Consider the following 18,880-nt stretch of genomic DNA (forward strand, 5'->3'; position numbering starts at 1 on the left):
GCCATGTCTAGATTTCATTGCAAACCAACGGCCATCAGAATGGGATAGATCTTTCTCTCTAGGGCTTTAGTAACCAACGTCGGCGGAACCTCCATCACCTCTAGCGGTGCTTCAGTGGCCATTGATTTTTGCCTTAACCTTCCGTATTGATTTTTCACGAATGGATAGGCGTAATGGAATTGTTGGAAAGAGATTCAGGTTATGGAGCTGGAGTTTTATTTAGAGAAAAATAATAAAAAGAGTATTGTATGGCTAAATGTTAGGAGGTAACCATAAATAGATATTTGGCTATAAAAATCAAAAGGTAGCTATGGAATATAATTTTTTAAAAGGGTATTTATTTAAAATAAATAAGGTATCAACCTTTGCTATAGGAGGTAAAAATTCCATCATGTTACACCAAAGAAGTTGAGTAGTAGTATTCATTCCATTCAGAAAATAATAACATATTTTAGTATGAATTCAACATCAACTATCTCAAGTTTATTTGAAATAAAATCAACATATTTCAGAAGAGTAATGTTGTTCTATATGGAACTGAGGGAGCAATAATATTGTTCAGAACATAAGGAGAGAAATTTGGAAAGACAAAAGGGCTATAAGAATAACTTATAATCATCTTATAAGCAGTTTACAAGTACAAATCACGGTAATAATTCTTTTTACATCACCCCTTGGATCACTTTATATGGTACAAAAACCTAATGAAATAATATGAACATAAATAAAATCGGCAAACCGCTGCTGCTGATTTTAACAGGTAAAAAATAAGAAGAAAATGAACTCAATGGTATTTGTTATGGTTACTCTGCTTGCTCAGTAGCAGTCAATCTTCAAGTCTTCAGGCCAGCCAAATTCCTCCAAAAGCGCCAGTACAACACCATTCGTCCATCCAAAACCCGTCTGCACTCAGACACAAATATTAATCAAGACTCAAAAATAAAATGAAAAAGGACTTAGTGTGCTTAATATGTCTATTTTTAAACTCAATATTTCCAGAGTAGACTGCTTTATCGTATGATATGTCTATTTTGAAACTCAATATTTCCAGAGTAGACTGCTTTATCGTATGATTTAAATACAGTCGAAGCCTTGTAAGTAGGCTCGTAGATATAATATAGCCTATGAGTGAATAAAAGCTCTTGATTATGCAAATATTATGCATAGAACATGGAAACTAGTCACTTTAGCAATTCAGACATATTCTTTTCGAATAGTGTGTAAAGGTAATTCGTTTCTAAAATGAGATTTTTCTTTTTCCAATGATATTAACCAAAATATTTATAGAAAACTAAATTTCAGGTAAATCAACAGATGCCAAAGTTGTATCCTGCACTTACTTGAGGTACATATTCACCACCGCCTCCATATGCTCCACATTTTGTGACATCATATTTTTCATGCATGGCACCGGTTTTCTTGTAAGCCACATAGTTCGTTCTTATCCATCGCACAGCAATGTCTTCAGCTAAGGCTCTTGCCTCTTCTAGTCCGGACCTTGAGAGACCTTCAATGATCATGTGTTGAAGAGGAGGCCAACCATTCGGAAAATCCCTGTTAACAAATATGAGAGATCAAAGTAGAAGGCACTGTAGTATCATAAGTGGTCGACTTTATTTCAATAAGAATTAAAATAAACTATCTACCATTGCTGTCCAGTATTAGACAAGGTCATTGCAATCCCTGCAGGTTGAAGCAAGCCCGAGCTCTTGAGACTTTGAACAACTTTTTGAGTTGTGATATCATCTTCAATTATAACACAGCGGAAAAACATCATTATATGCTCAAGTAGTGATGCCTATATCCATAAGTATCAGCTAGAAAGTTCTAATAATTTTGGGACCAAAACAAGACGAGACATTGGCTTATAAATCTATTGAAAAAGTAATAAGACCAGACAACATCATCGATAGTCGAAACAAGTCCAGGGCCAAAACATAGCAGTTCTACAAGAGCAAATAACCGTAATGGTTTGGCCCTAACAAGACTGATCAACTTTGCATGCTTTTAAGTTCAATTTTACTTTTTTTCTTGCGAGTGTTAAAGGTATCAACTTTGTAAAAGCTCCATTCAGATGGGTGCAGCTCAGTTCTACATGCAAAGTTCTACTAGTCCGCAGCTTAAGTCCCCGACAATAGGAGATTACAGAAGAAACAAACATTAGAGGTAGAGGATACATACCTGAATTAAGTAATTCAGTCCACAATGGAACGAAGTTAGAAGCAAATGACTTCTTGTTCTGGTGTAAATCTTCCCATTTATAAATATCCTAAAATAAAAAACAAGTGAAACGAAACTTAGAATGCTTTAGGTTTACAAGGTGAGAAGACATTGAAAGAATTCATGCAAGACATACCAACCTCGGATGTGTTGCTGTTGTCAAGCCAGTAATCAAGCCATTGCCCCATCTCTGTGTTCCATAAAATACAGTTCATGGCTTTTTGCCTATTTTGAGAAGCTTCTGTAAAATGTGCAACGATGCTACTTTCTCCAACAAGATTTGCTAGAAAGGCTATGTCAAGTTCCATCTGTTACACAAATTTAAAAGCTCAAGTTATATGCAAGGTGACACTTATAAGGCCGAATTTTCAACGATTCTACAAATTACCTTCAGAAGGAATGCATTCAAATCAACTGGTATAATTGATGTTGTACTAGTTGTTGTGAGATCAGATTGGTTCCTGCAATAGAAGATAAAACCAGTCACTTTGCATTATCCAAATATAGTGAGAAATAAATAAACAATAATGCTGCTTCGTAACTTCTGAATAATGTGCTACCTCATCCATCTAGAACTAAAATCCCACCCACTTTCAGCAGCTGAGGCAAGATCACGGTATAATTTTCCTTTTTCAAAAATATTTGGGAGTTTGGAAGCTGTTTCCTCGTCCTATATCAAATGAAAAAAACAAAAACAGATGTACAGTTTACATTTGTTAGAAGTTCAGGATATACCGAAATGAGGAATATAAGTTGCGGAGCCTTACAATAGTTGACGATTCTGGCCGGGGCTTATTCCACATAGCATAGTACCGACTCAAGCTGTGATTTGATCCCTGAGCATCTTGAATAGTCACTTTATGTACTCCTACAAAAAGTGGGAATGACAGATAAGTAAAGTCTTCCGCTTAAGCATCCAATAAAAAGCAATTAAGCAGAAGAAATGGATAACAAAGTCTAAAAATATGGGTAAATTATAGAAAAGGCAACAGACTATTCAATAGGAACCTCAAAAAAAAAACAAGATCGTACCTGAATTCCAAAAGTGATACTCCTTGAGCAAAGCAGGAAGGGATCCTTTAACCAAATCAAAATCACCTGTTCGATTGTATATTTCAACAATCATCGCAGCCAGTACAGGAGGCTGACTGAACATATGAAGAAAAAAGATACGATCAGAATTCACACAGCATGAAAAGAGGAAGTAGATGACACTGGATTTCTCATATAACCATAACTAGTACAAAGACAGTCCTTATACAGTTTTTCTAGTCAATAACCAACACCCCCGCGCACACCCCTTTCCAAAGAAGAAAAAAAACAGAACTATTAGAGAGGGGACAGATCACAGTAAAATAAGACCGAAATAAAAGCGGACATCCTGAACCCAGAAAATAGCTAAGATATGAAAGAGATACAATTACTCCCTCTGCAGCCTTTTATGCGTGTGATTTAATTAGGGACAAATTCATAAGTTAAGCTGACTTGCATGTTATATCGGTAGCATTAACAGAAAATTATGTAGCATCATTGAGAGTTGGTCTGAAATGCCCCAAAAGCTAAAACTTTCACATAAAGGCAGTACATACAAGTTAAAGCATCTTAAAAGCTGTAAGTTTTACGAATCAATATGTGAAAAGATGCTTGCCTTCTGTTACTATAGTATGCTCTTGAACCATTAAGAACATAACCAAATTGATCTATCAGAGAAACCAGATTACTCACAATCCCTTTTGCAGTTTCGTACATCTTGCTTGCTAACAAACCCCTGCATCACAAATATGTTTAAAAGTATAAGATTTTCTCATAGCAAAAGAGAACTATTAAAAGGGAAATAAGTCCAGGAACTCCAGTAAGTATCACAATAAGCCACGTTGCAACATCATCACCTCACACAAAAATAAGTCTAGATTTCAGCTAGTTAAATAAAGTATTGAAAAAAGAAAAGATTGCATTTTTGTCAAAAAGGTAGGCCCAAGAATATACTTCAACAACAACATGCCCAATGTGATCCCACAAGTGGGGTTTATGGGAGGGTAGGGTGTACGCAGACCTTACCGCTACCTTTATAGGGTCGAGAGTTGTTTCCGATAGACCCTCGGCTCAAGATTGAAACTTTTCAGAGGAAAGTTCAGTAAATAATGTTCATTATACTAATCATTCGTATCGGCTACATCAATGTTCAAATTCTAGCAATATGATCTCTTTAAATAGCAAAACAATTGGATTTTTCAAGAGCTGAACTTATATCAGTTTTCATTGTTTTCTTTTCACTTCAACTTTACCAATTTACTTCATGAAAAACCAAGTACAAGCAACAATGAAGAAATAACATATACCAAAAGATAATTAACAACATTTAACACAGGTAAGCCAAGAAAATAGACTAACCTTATTACCCAATAAGAATCCCAATAATAAACCTCTCTGAAACGTGATCCTGGTATAATAACTGGATTTTTCAATGGAAGCAAAGTATAAAACTCTGGTTTTTCCAATACTTTATCAGAAACTTTCCTACTTAAATTCTTCCAAAGTGAATGCACTTCCAATGCCCAAGCCCTCACCTCAGAATTCTTCACTTTTGGCAAAAAACCTTCAGGCTCAGCCACATAATCCACTGGCTCAACATATGCCAAATCCTCATCTGCACCATTCAAATGTTTTCCAATAAACACATCCAAATCATGTGCTGGAATTGAACCATTCAGAAATCTTGGAAGTTTATTAAAAGCTTCAACTGTTATTGAAAGATTCTGTTTCAGTGACATATCAACATACAGTTTGGGATCAAACCCTTTATGTCCATAGGATTGAAGAGCAGCTTCTTGAACTTTTTCAAGAAAAATAACTAAAGGGGTTGTGGGAATTACATGGGATTTATCAATGGATGTACATGTTTCAGCTTTAATCATATTCATGGTTGTTAATGATATGAATAAAGTAAAAATCACAGTAATTGTGGTTTTCTCCATGTTGTATGTGAAGTTAAGGGGTTGAATTGGTTGAATACTAATGCCATAGCCAATTGTTGGAGCCCAACTTATATAGGTTAATTTGAAGGAAAACAAATTTGGTATATTTAAAGCAGAAAAGGCCGGCAGTGGGAATAAGCAGATATCTGAAAAATCTAACTCTGAACTGAACTAGAAAAATACCCTATTCGATTCTCACAAGGATTCTTGTCTTTGTTTCTTTTTAGCCACTGTTGTAACACGTGTAGATTTCTGAAGTTATAGCGTTTTACTAAAAAGATTCTTGATACCCTAAAAATAAAAACGAAAAAGGACCATTGTTACTTAAATTTTATTACGTTAGTATTGCTAAATTTGTTGTTGCGTATGAAAAATATTTGTTATAATCGATTTGGTGTGTTCGTGTCATTACTTTATTTTCTCTCGCATCTTACCCTTTTTTATTATTAAGTAATCATATTTTATCTTTTACTCTATCTTTTGCATAATAATTCTATCTCGTACATTTCTTTTTTTGTAATATTACAAGTTTATTTTTTAAATTGTTTGTGCATGACATCATATAATAACGACAAACAATAAAATCTTCTAAATATTATATACATTAAAATAATACAGTTAATATAATACATTATGAAACGATACATAAACAAGTTGTATTCGCTATATATAAGCCTATAATAAGCCAAATGACTAAGGGTGTGTTTGGTATGAAGGGAAATATTTTTCGGAAAATATTTTTCAATATTCCTATGTTTGGTTAGCTTAAATGTTTTGGAAAACATTTTACTTATGAACTCATTTTCCTTCAATTGGAGGAAAATGTTTCCCTTATCAAGAGAAGGGAAAACATTTTCCAAAACTCCTTCTCAATCTTCCCTACTCTCACCAACCAACCCCACCCCTCTCTCCGAATTTTTTTTTTTTAAAATTTCAGTTTTAGTTTTTTATTTATAGGTTTAAAGGTTCAAAATTTTACAACTTCCAAAGTTATGAGTTTGGAGGTTTATGCGTTTGGAAGTTTACGGGTTTAGAAATTATAAAGTTTACGGGTTAGAAATTCCGCGGTTTCGAAAGTTTATGAAAAGTATGGGTTCGGAAGGTTGTTGGTTTGAAAGTTTATGACTTCATGTTTATTATATCTAAATTATTTATGAATACTCTTGAGAAGTCATTTCCTTAATTTACGTACCATACACTGGAAAATGAATAAGATTACTACTTGTTTTCCAAGAAAACATTTTCCTGAAAAATATTTTCCGCGGAAAATATTTTTCGTTATACCAAACACACCCTAAACCTGAGTAAGAAATTCAAAAATACCTAAGTAAGAAAACATTTTCCGTTATACCACTTGAATAAGATTTACAAGTGGTCATTCAAAAATAGCCATAGTTTCAAAAGTAATCGAAATTTAGCCACTTTTCATGTAAAGATAAATCTGAACGAAAATACTGTTCAAAATTCGAAAAATACTCCAGTATATTATAATGGAGTTCCAGCATAAGTATACTGGAACTCCAGCATAATATACTTGAGTTCCAGTATAATATAACGGTCCAGTATAATATGTTGAAGCTCATATACAGGTGCTCCAATCTCAAGTATATTATGCTGGAACTTTTCGAGTGTTGGAGTTCCAACATAATATGCTGGAAGTTCATACACAGGTGCACCGATCTCCAGTATATTATGCTGGACCGGTCCCTCTTGCAGCAAAATAGTGGCTATTTTTCATGGAATGAGTCAATCATCCACTTTGGTATCTTATTGAACAAAAATGGTGATATTGTTCCTCCATTAATCAAGAATTTCGATTTTTGGGAAGTATCGTGATCGTCCAATAAAAAGGGTTTCAATTTTTTCAAATGAACAATTTGAAGACCTATTGATTCTAACAACTGATTGCAGAGTTGATCATTCGGACCTTTCAATTCATAGATGTAGATCTCGGACCTATGAATGGGGATATTTCCGAAACTCACATAGAAAAAAGGAAGTGAGTTAGACAAAAAGAAAAGCAACTTGGACAAAAAAAGAAGTGACTTGGACAAAAAGAAACGAAGTGGCTTAGACAAATCTTTTTTGTCGATAACCTCAGACCAATCAATCGAATATTGATTAATACATAATCGATCGAACACTACTTGAAAACGGCTCTTCTGCTCCGAAACGGACTGTTCCAAATGTTCCTGGAAATTTTTGCTCCCATTGGACCATTTGTAACGCTGGCTATTTTTGAATGACTAGTCCGAAAACGGGCTAGCCCGTGCTATTTTCACTAAATTTGAGGCCACGTATTCAATGATCCAACCCGATTTATTTACAACCCCAACCCCTTAAAATAAACCATAAATCGATCCGAGTCCCGATCCTTAAAAAAAATTAATCTTATTACAACTCAATAAAAAATTTAGAGGATTAATTTCACAAAATATACATATACATAAAAAAAAATTGTCAGCTATTATTTTTGAGAGGGGCTTGTTAGGACCGAAAAAATCAGGTGTTATGCGGAAGCTAGCAAAACAAACCTTGAACGACGATAAATCATACAACAAAGAGAAATCTGCCAAAAGAGACACAAACATTTAACGTGGTTCGGTCAACTGACCTACGTCCACAACGGAGATGAGCAATCCACTATAATAAAAAGAGAGTACAAAATATCGAGAGAACAACCTCACGAAGAGGCAAACACAAGTGACACACTAACACTTGTCCCGTAAAGTTCTCCCCCTAAACACGACTCTCAAGCCCCCTATGGCTACATTGTGGATGCTACTGAATGTGAAGGAAGGATCCTCAATTTATAGAAGTCCAAGCCTTTTCCTACAAGAAAAAGGACTAGCCAAATATTGGAGATTTATAATTTCCTTTTACAAAAAGGAAAAACCCAGTTAAGGTAATTATATTTCCCTTTTCCTTCAAGAGATAGGAAATTCAAATATGGTAAGAAAATTATGGCAAACACTTAACAAAATTGCTTTAGCAGAAACAATTTGTTGTTCCCGGTTTTTGAAGCATAAAGAGTCTCTAGCTTTTCCCACAATGATCTCGCATGTATCTCGTTCACAATATGGTTGCGAACATTATCTTCAACCCATTGCCGTATATATCCACATACTTGTTGGTTCTCGAAATCCCAATCTTCATCGGATATACTCTCGGGTTTATGAGCTGAAAAAACGGGTAGATGCATCTTTTTTTTGCTTATGATAAAAACGTCATCAATTTGGTATCCCATGAGACGAGTTGGATAGTAGATTTTGGAGCTACCTCACATGTCACACCAAGAAAAGATTTTTTCTCATCTTATACTCATGTTGATTCTGGAGTGTTAAAGATGGGCAATGCCAGTGAAGTTAAGGTGTTTGGTGTTGGCACAGTTTGTTTGAAAACTAATAATGGTTCAACGTTAGTTCTTCAAGATGTGAAGCATGCTCCAGACTTTCCTTTCAATTTGATCTCCGCAGGAAGATTAGACGATGAAGGTTACCATAATGCTCTCTTTAACGGCCAATGGAAGCTCACCAAGGGCTCGTTAGTAGTGGCTCGAGGAGTCAAGTCTGGTCAATTATATGTGACACAAGGCTCTATTCTTAATGACTCAATAAATCTGGTGGAAAGTGATAGTTTGTCAGAATTGTGGCATCGAAGATTGAGTCATATGAGTGAGAGAGGGATTACGCGTATGGCTAAGAAAAGTTTGCTTTCTGGAGTAAAACAAGCAAAGCTGCAAAGGTGCATACATTGTTTAGCTGGCAAACAGAAAAAGGGTTTCCTTTCATAGCCATCCTCCCTCAAGAATGCCCGATTTATTAGAGCTAGTACACTCTGATTTGTGTGGTCCTTTTTAAGTAAAGTCAAAAGGTGGTGCACTTTACTTTGTGACCTTCATTGATGATCATTCTCGTAAGCTCTAGGTGTATCCTTTGAAATCTAAAGATCAAGCACTTGGCGTGTTTAAGGAATTTCAGGCCTTAGCTGAGAGACAGGCGGGGAAGAAATTAAAATGTATTCGCACTGACAATGGTGGTGAATATTGTGGTCCCTTTGATAACTATTGCAAGGAACAAGGAATTCGTCATCAGAAAACTCCGCCCAAGACGCCTCAATTGAACAGTTTGGCAGAGAGGATGAATAGAACTCTAGTTGAGAGAGTTAGATGCTTACTTTCAGAGGCTAAACTTCCAAATACATTTTGGGCGGAAGCACTTAACACTGTTGCCTATGTTATCAATTTGTCTCCTGCTGTTGCTTTGGATGATGATGTCCCAGACAGAGTTTGGTTTGCCAAAGATGTTTCTTATGATCACCTGAGAGTTTTTGGGTGTAAAGCTTGTGTGCATATTCCTAAAGATGGGAGATCGAAACTGGATGTCAAAACTAAGCAGTGCATCTTTATCGGTTATGGTCAAGATGAGTTTGGGTATCGTTTTTATGATCCAATTGATAATAAACTTATTAGAAGTCGTGATGCAATATTCTTTGAAGACCAAACTATTGAAGATATTGACAAAGCTGAGAAGATAGATTCTCAGAGTAATGAGAGCTTAGTTGATATTGATCCAGTTTCAATTGCTAAGGCACCTATTTCACATGAAGGAACCAAGACAATGATGGAGATAGTGATCAAGATCAAAATGATCATCATGGTGTAGATGTTATGGATGCTCCAGTTGATGAAGTTGTGGTTGATCAGCAACCAATTCCTGCACAGGTAACTACTATGAATGCTCCTGAAACCTCTCTTAGAAGATCTACAAGGGAGAAGCAAAAATTCATGCGCTATCCTCCTGATGAGTATGTACTTTTGACTGACATGGGAGAACCTGAGAATTATGATGAAGCCATGCAAGATAAAAGATTATTGGATCGAAGCGATGGAAGATGAGATGAAGTCACTCCATGAGAATGGCACATATGAGTTAGTGAAATTGCCGAAAGGTAAGAGAGCTTTATCTAACAAATGGATATTCAGAATAAAGCAAGATAACCATACCTCTACGCCTAGATACAAGGCGAGGTTAGTTGTTAAAGGTTTTGGCCAGAAGAAGGGAGTTGACTTTGATGAAATTTTCTCCCATGTTGTGAAGATGTCTTCTATTCGTGTGGTTCTAGGCTTAGCCGCAAGTCTAGATTTAGAGCTTGAGCAGATGGATGTCAAGACTGCTTTTCTTCATGGTGATTTAAATGAGGAGATTTATATGGAACAGCTTGAGGACTTCGTCGTTAAGCTTGCAGATAAGCATGCGTTTTGCAGAAAATTGGCAAGCATGAAGCCTGTCAATAGTTCCTCTACTTGAAGACACATTTGGCCCCTTGGCTGGAGGGGGAGTTTGTTGGGCACATGCCCATGTTGTCCAGTCAAAGGCCCAATGGCCTAATCCTATTCTCTTTTGGTTTCCAATCCTATTTGGAATTGGATTCGGTTTATTCCTATTTTGAGTGGGTTTTGGCTTTAAGAGAAAGCACCACTCATGATCTATAAATAGGACAACCTTGGAGAATTATTCTATGCTTATTGATACAAGTCTTTGAAAGACTTAAGCACATAAGAGTGGGTTCTGAGAGAGCTTTCATCAAGAGAGAAGAGAGAAAAAAAGTATTTGTTTTGCTGCAGATTTTTATTTCGACCAGCCAACTTCAAATCACGTTTTCTGATTCGTTAACCGTTGGATCGGGCTGAAATTTTGACTGAGTGTTCGTAATATCTTGGTCTTGGATTTGAACGGTGGATCGGATTTGAAGGCTCGTAGCATCTGATTTCGAGCCTCGAGCAGCAGTTGAAGCTTTTAATAAGGGAAAAATTTCACTTTAGAACAATTGGGCTCCCTACTTTTCAATTTTATAGCCCATATTTTAATTTACAGTCAACTAGCCCAAAAATAATAGGCTAAGATTCAATATCCAACTCCTATAGATTCTCAAAATTACTATTTAATTTTTAAAAAAGATTCCTCAAGCTTTTAAATTTATTTTCGAATCAGTAATTAAATGTGACTCAAATATTAATTCAACAAACCAAATTCATTTGGGTGGTGAAAATCAAATTTTTAACAAGCTTAAATATGTGGGTTTAAATTCTGAATTTGATTTTATGATAAATTTAGAGTGGGTGTTATTTAGACTTGTTAGAAATAGTATAAGGAGGTTGTATATAAAATTTGAAGTCATTTAATGGAGATTTGGACGGTTTTGAACAAGAATTGCAATTGAAAATCGTGGAAGAAGTTCGTCTACGGACGCTTGTATAAAGGTGTATAAAAGTGTATAATAGATAATAAGGTGTGTTTCTACACTCATATACACTATTATACAAGATTATACATAATTATACAAAAAGGGTTTTTGGTCTTCTTCCTTGCGTCTTTATGAAATTTAACTCAAATCTTGCTCAAATCTACTCCAAATCACTTCAAATTTAAATTTTGAACTCCTTTTGATATTTTCAATCAATTGGAACAACGCCCAATCCAAACAACTAACAAATTCAAAAAAACCCATTTTCAAAAGCAAAGCTTTGAATGGTCTCCAATGGTGGACTTCTACTCTTCAATTTTCTTACATTGCAAGCAGGTGACACAAGAGGAGAAACAGAAAATACACGGTCCCTTGAAGCATATGTAGAAGATGTGAGAAGAAGAGAGAGTGAAAGCAATGGTTGTGAGAACATAGATTTAACTCCATAACTTTTAGAAGCAATAGTTGTAAGAACACAAATTTTGAATTTACTAGTGTTTTCAAAAGCACAATATTTCCAACTAAAATCAATAAAAATAGGACGAAGGGAGTAATAACAATTGACACTCTAATTTTAAGCAATTGTAATTGAAAAACACGAGCAGCAAAGAAGAAGCTTTTAGAAGACCTCTTCCTGGAGAGGATATGTAACCGCTACATAGATATGGAAAGGTCATAATGCTTAAGAATTTAAAATACCGTTTCAGTTTTCAAAACATGTATAACGTGGCTAGGTTGGGTAAAACTTAAAAATATGGGCCATTTTTTGTTATGGTGTGAAGTCATGTGTATTTTCTTGTAATTTTTTCTTTAATAAGCTTTCAAGAACTGTAAATGGTTCAATTCCAGTACATGATTTGGATGTGTTTATAGGTAAATATTTGAATGGTGCAGATGAGGATTTGGTTTATGTTGAGCCAGTGGATTATGTGGCTGAGCCTGAAGGTTTTTTGCCAAAGGTGAAGAATTCTGAGGTGAGGGAATGGGCATTGAAAGTGCATTCACTTTGGAAGAATTTAAGTAGAAAAGTTTCTGATACAGTATTGGAAAAACCAGAGTTGTATACTTTGATTCCATTGAAAAATCCAGTTATTTATAGCAGGATCACGTTACAGAGAGGTTTATTACTGGGATTCTTGCTGGATAATAAGGTTAGTCTTTTTTTCCTTGCCTCACTATGTTAAATGGGAGCCTTGGCGTAACCAGTAAAGTTGTTGCCATGTGACTAGGAGGTCACCAGTTTGAGCGGTGGAAACAGCTTCCTGCAGAAATGCAGGGTAAGGCTGCATACAATAGACCCTTGTGCTCCGTCCCTTCCCCACTCACGCATAGCGGGAGCTTAGTGCACGGGCTTATGTTAAATGCTGTTAATAATTGTAGCTTTTGCTTGTTTTTACATGAAGTGAATTGGTAAAGTTGAAGTGAAAAGAAAATAGTGAGTGGAAGTTACTTATGTTCAGTTTATGAGATAGTCGATATTGTGCAATTGATAGAAGTTCAGCTCATGTTTTTCACAAGATCGAATTACTTTGCTTTCTAAAGAAACAATGAATTGGTTGAATGAATATTATCTACTGTTCTATCCTATAAAAAGTTTCAGTATTTGTTAGATCTTTTAAGTGTTGAAGTTTCTGAACACAACTCTGCATTCTGTGAATGTAAGTATGTTCTTGACGCCTACCATTTCGACAGAAATATGCAATCTTTTCTTTGTTCTATGGTTTCATTAACGAGCTGGAATCTAATTTCATTGTTAAGTGTTATTGTATGAAGTGATGATGTTGCAATGTTGCGTATTCTGATACTTTCAGGAGTTCCTGTCCTTATCGTCCTTTTAATAGTTCTCTTTCGAGAAAATCTTATACATTAGCCATATTTTTTATGTAGGGGCTTGTTAGCAAGCAAGATGTATGAAACTGCAAAAGGGATTGTGAGTAATCTGGTTTCTCTGATAGATCAATTCGGTTATGTTCTTAATGGTGCACGATCATACTACAGTAATAGAAGGCAAGAATCTTTTCACATCTTGATTCATAAAACTTACAGCCTTTACGATGCTTTAACTTGTGTATGTACTTTCTATATGTGACGCTTTCAGTTTTTGCGACACCTAACCAACTTTCAATGGTTTGTTTTTCTTTTAATACTACTAATAGAACATGGAAACAACCTCTCTGCATTTCCAAGGTAGGGGTAAGGCTGCATACATCCTACCCTCCCCAGACCCCACTCGTGGGATTACACTGGGTTTGTTGTTGTTGTACTACCAATAGAACATGCTAGTCAGTTTGCACATAAAATGTGACGGAGGTAGTAATTTTATATCTTTCACTACTACTTAGCTCATCTTTTCATGCTGTACAAATTCTTATCGTATCTTGTGTTTCACACGTTCAGTCAGCCTCCTCTCCTGTCTGCAATGATTGTTGAAATATACAACCGGACAGGCGATTTGGACTTGGTTAGAAGATCTCTTCCTGCATTGCTCAAGGAGTATCATTTTTGGAATTCAGGTAATGTATATCTTGTTTCTTTGGATTCCTATTGAATCGACTGTTGCTTTTCTCACAATATGTTACAACAACAACAAACCCAGTATCCCACATGTGAGGTACGGGGAGGATAGTGTGTACGCAGACCTTACCCCTACCTAGTGAAGATAGAGAGGTTGTTTCCAATAGACCCTCGGCTATGTTAAATATAGTACTATGTTTTTGGGCCTTGTTATACAATTCTTCCGGCCTAAATGCTTTTTATGGTAAGTCTATGCTGAGGACTTTACTTATCTGTCATTCTCCATATTTTTGTAGGAATACATGAAGTGACTATTCAAGATACTCAGGGATCGAACCATAGTTTGAGTCGATACTATGCTATGTGGAATGAACCCCGGCCAGAATCATCAACTATTGTAAAGCTCGCAAACTCATATTTCTGACTTGGACTTATTATGACATTTGTACAAGTGCAAATAACATGTTCTTTTTATTTTGCATTTGATATAGGACAGTAAAACAGCTTCCAAACTCCCAAACATCTGTGAGAAAAGACAATTTTATCGCGACTTGGCATCAGCTGCAGAAAGTGGATGGGATTTCAGTTCAAGATGGATGAGGTAGCACATTATTCAGAAATTTTAATGCAGCCCTATTGTTCATTTATTTCTCGTTATAGTTTGATAATGCGAAACTGTTTTTATCTTGTATCGCAGGAATGAACCTGATCTCACAACAACTAGTACAACATCAATTCTACCAGTTGATCTGAATGCGCTCCTTCTGAAGGTAACTTGTAAATCTCCGAAAATTAGGCCTTATAAGTATGACCTTGCATATACGACGAGATTTTAAATTGTACTATTACAGATGGAACTTGACGTAGCCTTTTTAGCAAATCTTGTTGGAGATACTAGCATTGTTGCTCGATTTACAGAAGCTTCTCAAAGTAGACAAAGGGCCATAAACTGTATCTTTTGGAACGCGGAGATGGGGCAATGGCTTGATTACTGGCTTGACGACAACAACACATCCGAGATGGTATATCTTGCACGAATTTTCATATGTTTTCTGACCTTGAAAACTTAAAGCATTCTAAGTTTTGTTTCACTTGTTTGTGATATTAGGATATTTATAAATGGGAAGATATACACCAGAACAAGAAGTCATTTGCCTCTAACTTTGTTCCTTTCTGGATTGAATTATTCAATTCAGGTCTGTATACTATATCTCTAATATAGATATGGATATAGACATCACTACTTGAGCATATAATGATATTGTTTCTGATTTATTACAACTGAAGATGATATTACAACTCAAAAAGTTGTTCAAAGTCTCAAGAGCTCGGGCCTGCTTCAACCTGCAGGGATTGCAACAACCCTGTCTAATACTGGACAACAATGGTACATAGCTAGTTTTAATTCTCATTGAAATAAAGCGAAAAAGTTATGATGGTAAGGTGCTTTTTAATCTTTGATCTGCTATATGAGTTTATAGGGATTTTCCGAATGGTTGGCCCCCCGTTCAACACATGATCATTGAAGGTCTCGCAAGGTCTGGGCTAGAAGAGGCAAGTGCCTTGGCTAAAGACATTGTTATCCGATGGATACGAACAAACTATGTAGCTTACAAGAAAACCGGTGCAATGTATGAAAAATACGACGTGACAAAATGGGGAGCATATGGAGGTGGTGGTGTGTATGTAGCCCAAGTAAGTACAGGATCTGATTTTGGCATCTGTTGATTTTCCTGCAATTTATTTGATAACAAGTATTTTGATTGATTTCATTGGAAAAACAAGTTCTATACATAATACTGGCATAGTCAAGAGCTTTTGTTCACTCGTATACTTTGAATCATACTATGAAAATTTTGTGTCTAAATGCAGACGGGTTTTGGATGGGCGAATGGTGTTGTACTGGCACTTCTGGAGGAATTTGGATGGCCTGAAGACTTGAAGATTGACTGCTACTGAGCAGGCAGAGTAACCATTCAAGCTGACGAAATTAGTAAATTATCCGTGAACGTATTGAACAATACAATAGAGAAGTAAAGATTGTAACTATTTGCACTGTTCTTTGCGATGGCATTGCTCTTATTAACGGTGTTGATGGAGTAATGGCAGGTGAATTAGTAGAAGTTGAACGGGGTACAATAGGCATTGCTCTGAATTTGGACCAAATAATGTTGCTATTGTATTAATGGGCAAACAACTTCAAAAAAAAGTGAAATAAAAGGATAGCCTGGTGCATAAAGCATAAAACATCCTGCTTTCTCATAGAGTCCAGGGAAGGGACACACTCAAGGGGCGTGATGTAGATAGTATATCTTAATGCAAGAATTAGTGGTTGCTTCTGGAGGAATGGCGTTGTACTGGCACTTCTGGAGGAATTTGGATGGCCTGAAGACTTGAAGATTGACTGCTACTGAGTAGGCAGAGTAACCATTCGAGCTGACGAAATTAGAAATATTATCCGTGAACATATTGAACAATATAATGGAGAAGTAAAGATTGTAAATATTGGCAGTGTACTTCGCGATGGTGTTGATCGTATTCACGGTCTTGATGAAGTAATGGTGGTTGAATAGACTACATACTCCTAAGATGTGTAATAGACTACATTTTAGAAAATAACACTAGTTCACTATTATAACAATAGAATAGAGTCGTCACAAAGTTACTTACCGTCATGTAAAAGAAAAAATTTAGATCGTAATGGATATAATGGATAGACAAGAGAAGGATGGAAAGAAATTGAAGCTTTAGAGGCCTTAAACACCTAAATTGGCAAAGATTATCAAAAATAAAGATGTATCCTTAATAAAGTTCCTAAAGTTGAAACTGCCAAGTTTAACATTTCTGATAGTTCGGAGGATCCTCAGATAATTTAAGGATTTTAGCGTTATGGGCTCTAGAATATACTAGCAAAAGGTCCGTTTAGCTAGAGTTTACAGACCAGAGAACTAGCCAATTAGTGGTATAATATCGTATTATTTAGGAACATCGATAGGAGCAACACATTTTACTTGGGAATGAGTTCTCTAAACTATTTATGAATCGTGTTAGTTTGTATGAGTCAACTAAACAGTAGAGTACATGGTCCTATATGAGGTTAAGCTGAGAATGCTAATAAAACTGTAAGTAAAGAAGACAAAGGATTTTTACGTGGAAAAATCCCACACAAGGGGATAAAAAAATTACGACCTACACTTGTAGGCTTTTAACTTCACTAACTTGGAATCTCACTATTACAAGCCACTTTGTAATAACCCTATTACAAAGACTTCAACTAACTTGTGATGCTCTCACCACAAGCCACTTTATAACTCCCCTAGTTACAAAGGCTTTAGACTTATGACTAATCCTAGTCACAACATAAACTCGGAAGTTTACGGATTTTTAGTTTTCCTAAGACAAAGCTTCTGGGAAAGCAAAATAGGAAATACAATGAAGAACAAATAACAAGATTACAACTCAACTACGGATATACATAAACTCATTACGAAACTGATCCTTAGTGGAGTTGTCTTCTTGTTCTTGACACACCAGTGACTTCAATGCCGGATGAACACTGTTATGCTTCAAATATGATTCCTTGGGACTTGAGTTTGGATTCTATTCTGGAGTGGAAATACAGAAGGAGAATGATTGTGTTATCAGGTGGATGGGAGCTTTTGAGTTTCCAGTTTGGAACTGAGGTTTGTTTGGTAGAGGAGCTTGGTAGGTTAGTTGGATTACCCTGCACTCCTTGTTCTGTTACTTGTGGAGTGTCTTGCACTGTACTTTATTCTTTCTTCAGCTTCAGTGGTCGCAATTTCAATGCCAGGTTCTTTGTGAGAAGTGGAAGAGGATGTTGCATTGTCCTTCACCTTTCTCCTTCATCTTACACATCATATCAGCCTTCCCAATTGAAACCTCAGATATTTCCCAGGGTCCAGAGATGGTTCATTTTAATGATCATCACTGTTTCCTCCTTTGTTAGAGGAGGTATCTCGTTGAATAGCGCATGAACGCTCCCTTTACCCAGTGTGCCCTTTTTGTTGTAGACTTTGTGGCCTTTGCTTTGTAGGGAGTATCCCAGAAGGATTCCTTTATCACCTTTTTGCATCAAAACTTCTCAAGCTGGTCCTTCCCACTGTTGAGAACATGTCATTTTGTTCAAAAAAAAGGTCCTCAGATGAGTTGCTTTTGATTTTCTTCCATTTTGCAGCTCATAGTGGGCTTTGTCCAAGAGGGACCTGACCATACACCTGTTCGCTAGGTAGCATGCATGTGTTTGTTGTTTTTCCTCAAACATTTTGGCATTGTTGAACTCTGTCCCGTGGTCAGATCTGATCCATTCTCCCTTCAATTTGATCTTCACTTGACTCTTCGTGACAAGGACCATTAATACCTCTAAAGTCTCCTCCTTTGTTCTGTGACCCAATGTCCAGATAAATCTTGAGTTTGGCAGACCACGGACCAGGTCCTTCTGAATCAATTTATTCGGAGGTAACAAGCTTGCATGCACCAATCTTTCATGCCAAAGTTCTACATCATCAACGAATTTCAAGAATCTCATATCACCACCTTATGGAGATTCATAGTCAGCAAAGTAGATGTTCTTGTTTCCTTTGGCCGCTAAGACCACTTGGCCAGTTACCAGATTGGTAACTGTGCACACTTTTGATAAATGCTCTACTTTGTTACCTTTATCACAGATTTGACAAACACTCAGGAGACTGTTCTTCAGGCCACCCACATAGAACACTTTCCCAACTGAGTGTCAAAGAAGCTTTCCAACTTTTCAAACGCCGAGAATGTACCTCCCTTTTTTAAGGAGAATACATTCCCTATCTGCAGGGCTTTCAGTGAGAAGAAATCCGAGGTGCTTTGAGCATCCTCTATTCATGGTCTATTGCAGTACGCTTCCTCTCAATGTTCCCTGCATACGCAAATCA

General features: G+C 36.3%; 2 protein-coding genes across 2 annotated transcripts; one reads left to right on the plus strand and one right to left on the minus strand.

Annotated features, from left to right (window-relative positions):
• Positions 585-5,408, minus strand: LOC109231133 (probable trehalase). The gene is made up of 11 exons (XM_019396695.1): positions 4,612-5,408; positions 3,869-3,988; positions 3,253-3,368; positions 2,988-3,088; positions 2,781-2,890; positions 2,609-2,681; positions 2,361-2,528; positions 2,182-2,269; positions 1,647-1,746; positions 1,341-1,554; positions 585-903 (listed from the first exon to the last, which is right to left on the minus strand). The coding sequence occupies exons 1-11, from the start codon at positions 5,193-5,195 to the stop codon at positions 817-819; spliced, it is 1,761 nt and encodes a 586-aa protein (XP_019252240.1). The 5' UTR covers positions 5,196-5,408; the 3' UTR covers positions 585-816.
• On the plus strand, positions 12,257-15,931 carry LOC109231828 (trehalase-like; the record flags this gene model as incomplete). Its single annotated transcript, XM_019397460.1, is given in 12 exon segments — positions 12,257-12,535; positions 12,537-12,592; positions 13,329-13,448; positions 13,839-13,954; positions 14,252-14,352; positions 14,447-14,556; positions 14,653-14,725; positions 14,807-14,977; positions 15,064-15,151; positions 15,243-15,342; positions 15,437-15,650; positions 15,828-15,931. Coding segments are annotated over 12 exon segments (1,515 nt in total), but the record flags the coding sequence as incomplete, so codon positions are not given.

The sequence above is a fragment of the Nicotiana attenuata genome, chromosome 8, assembly GCF_001879085.1.
Source record: "Nicotiana attenuata strain UT chromosome 8, NIATTr2, whole genome shotgun sequence".
NCBI classification, from domain to species: domain Eukaryota; kingdom Viridiplantae; phylum Streptophyta; class Magnoliopsida; order Solanales; family Solanaceae; genus Nicotiana; species Nicotiana attenuata.

Bases quoted from the DNA above. Each gene is read 5' to 3' on its own strand.
- LOC109231133 (XM_019396695.1), bottom strand. From the start codon at position 5,195: ATGGAGAAAACCACAATTACTGTGATTTTTACTTTATTCATATCATTA. The intron at 2,682-2,780 runs GTAGCACATTAT...CTTCTATTGCAG, and splicing joins TTTAGTTCTAGATGGATGAG to GAACCAATCTGATCTCACAA. The intron at 1,555-1,646 runs GTAGATAGTTTA...ATTTGTTAACAG, and splicing joins TCTAATACTGGACAGCAATG to GGATTTTCCGAATGGTTGGC.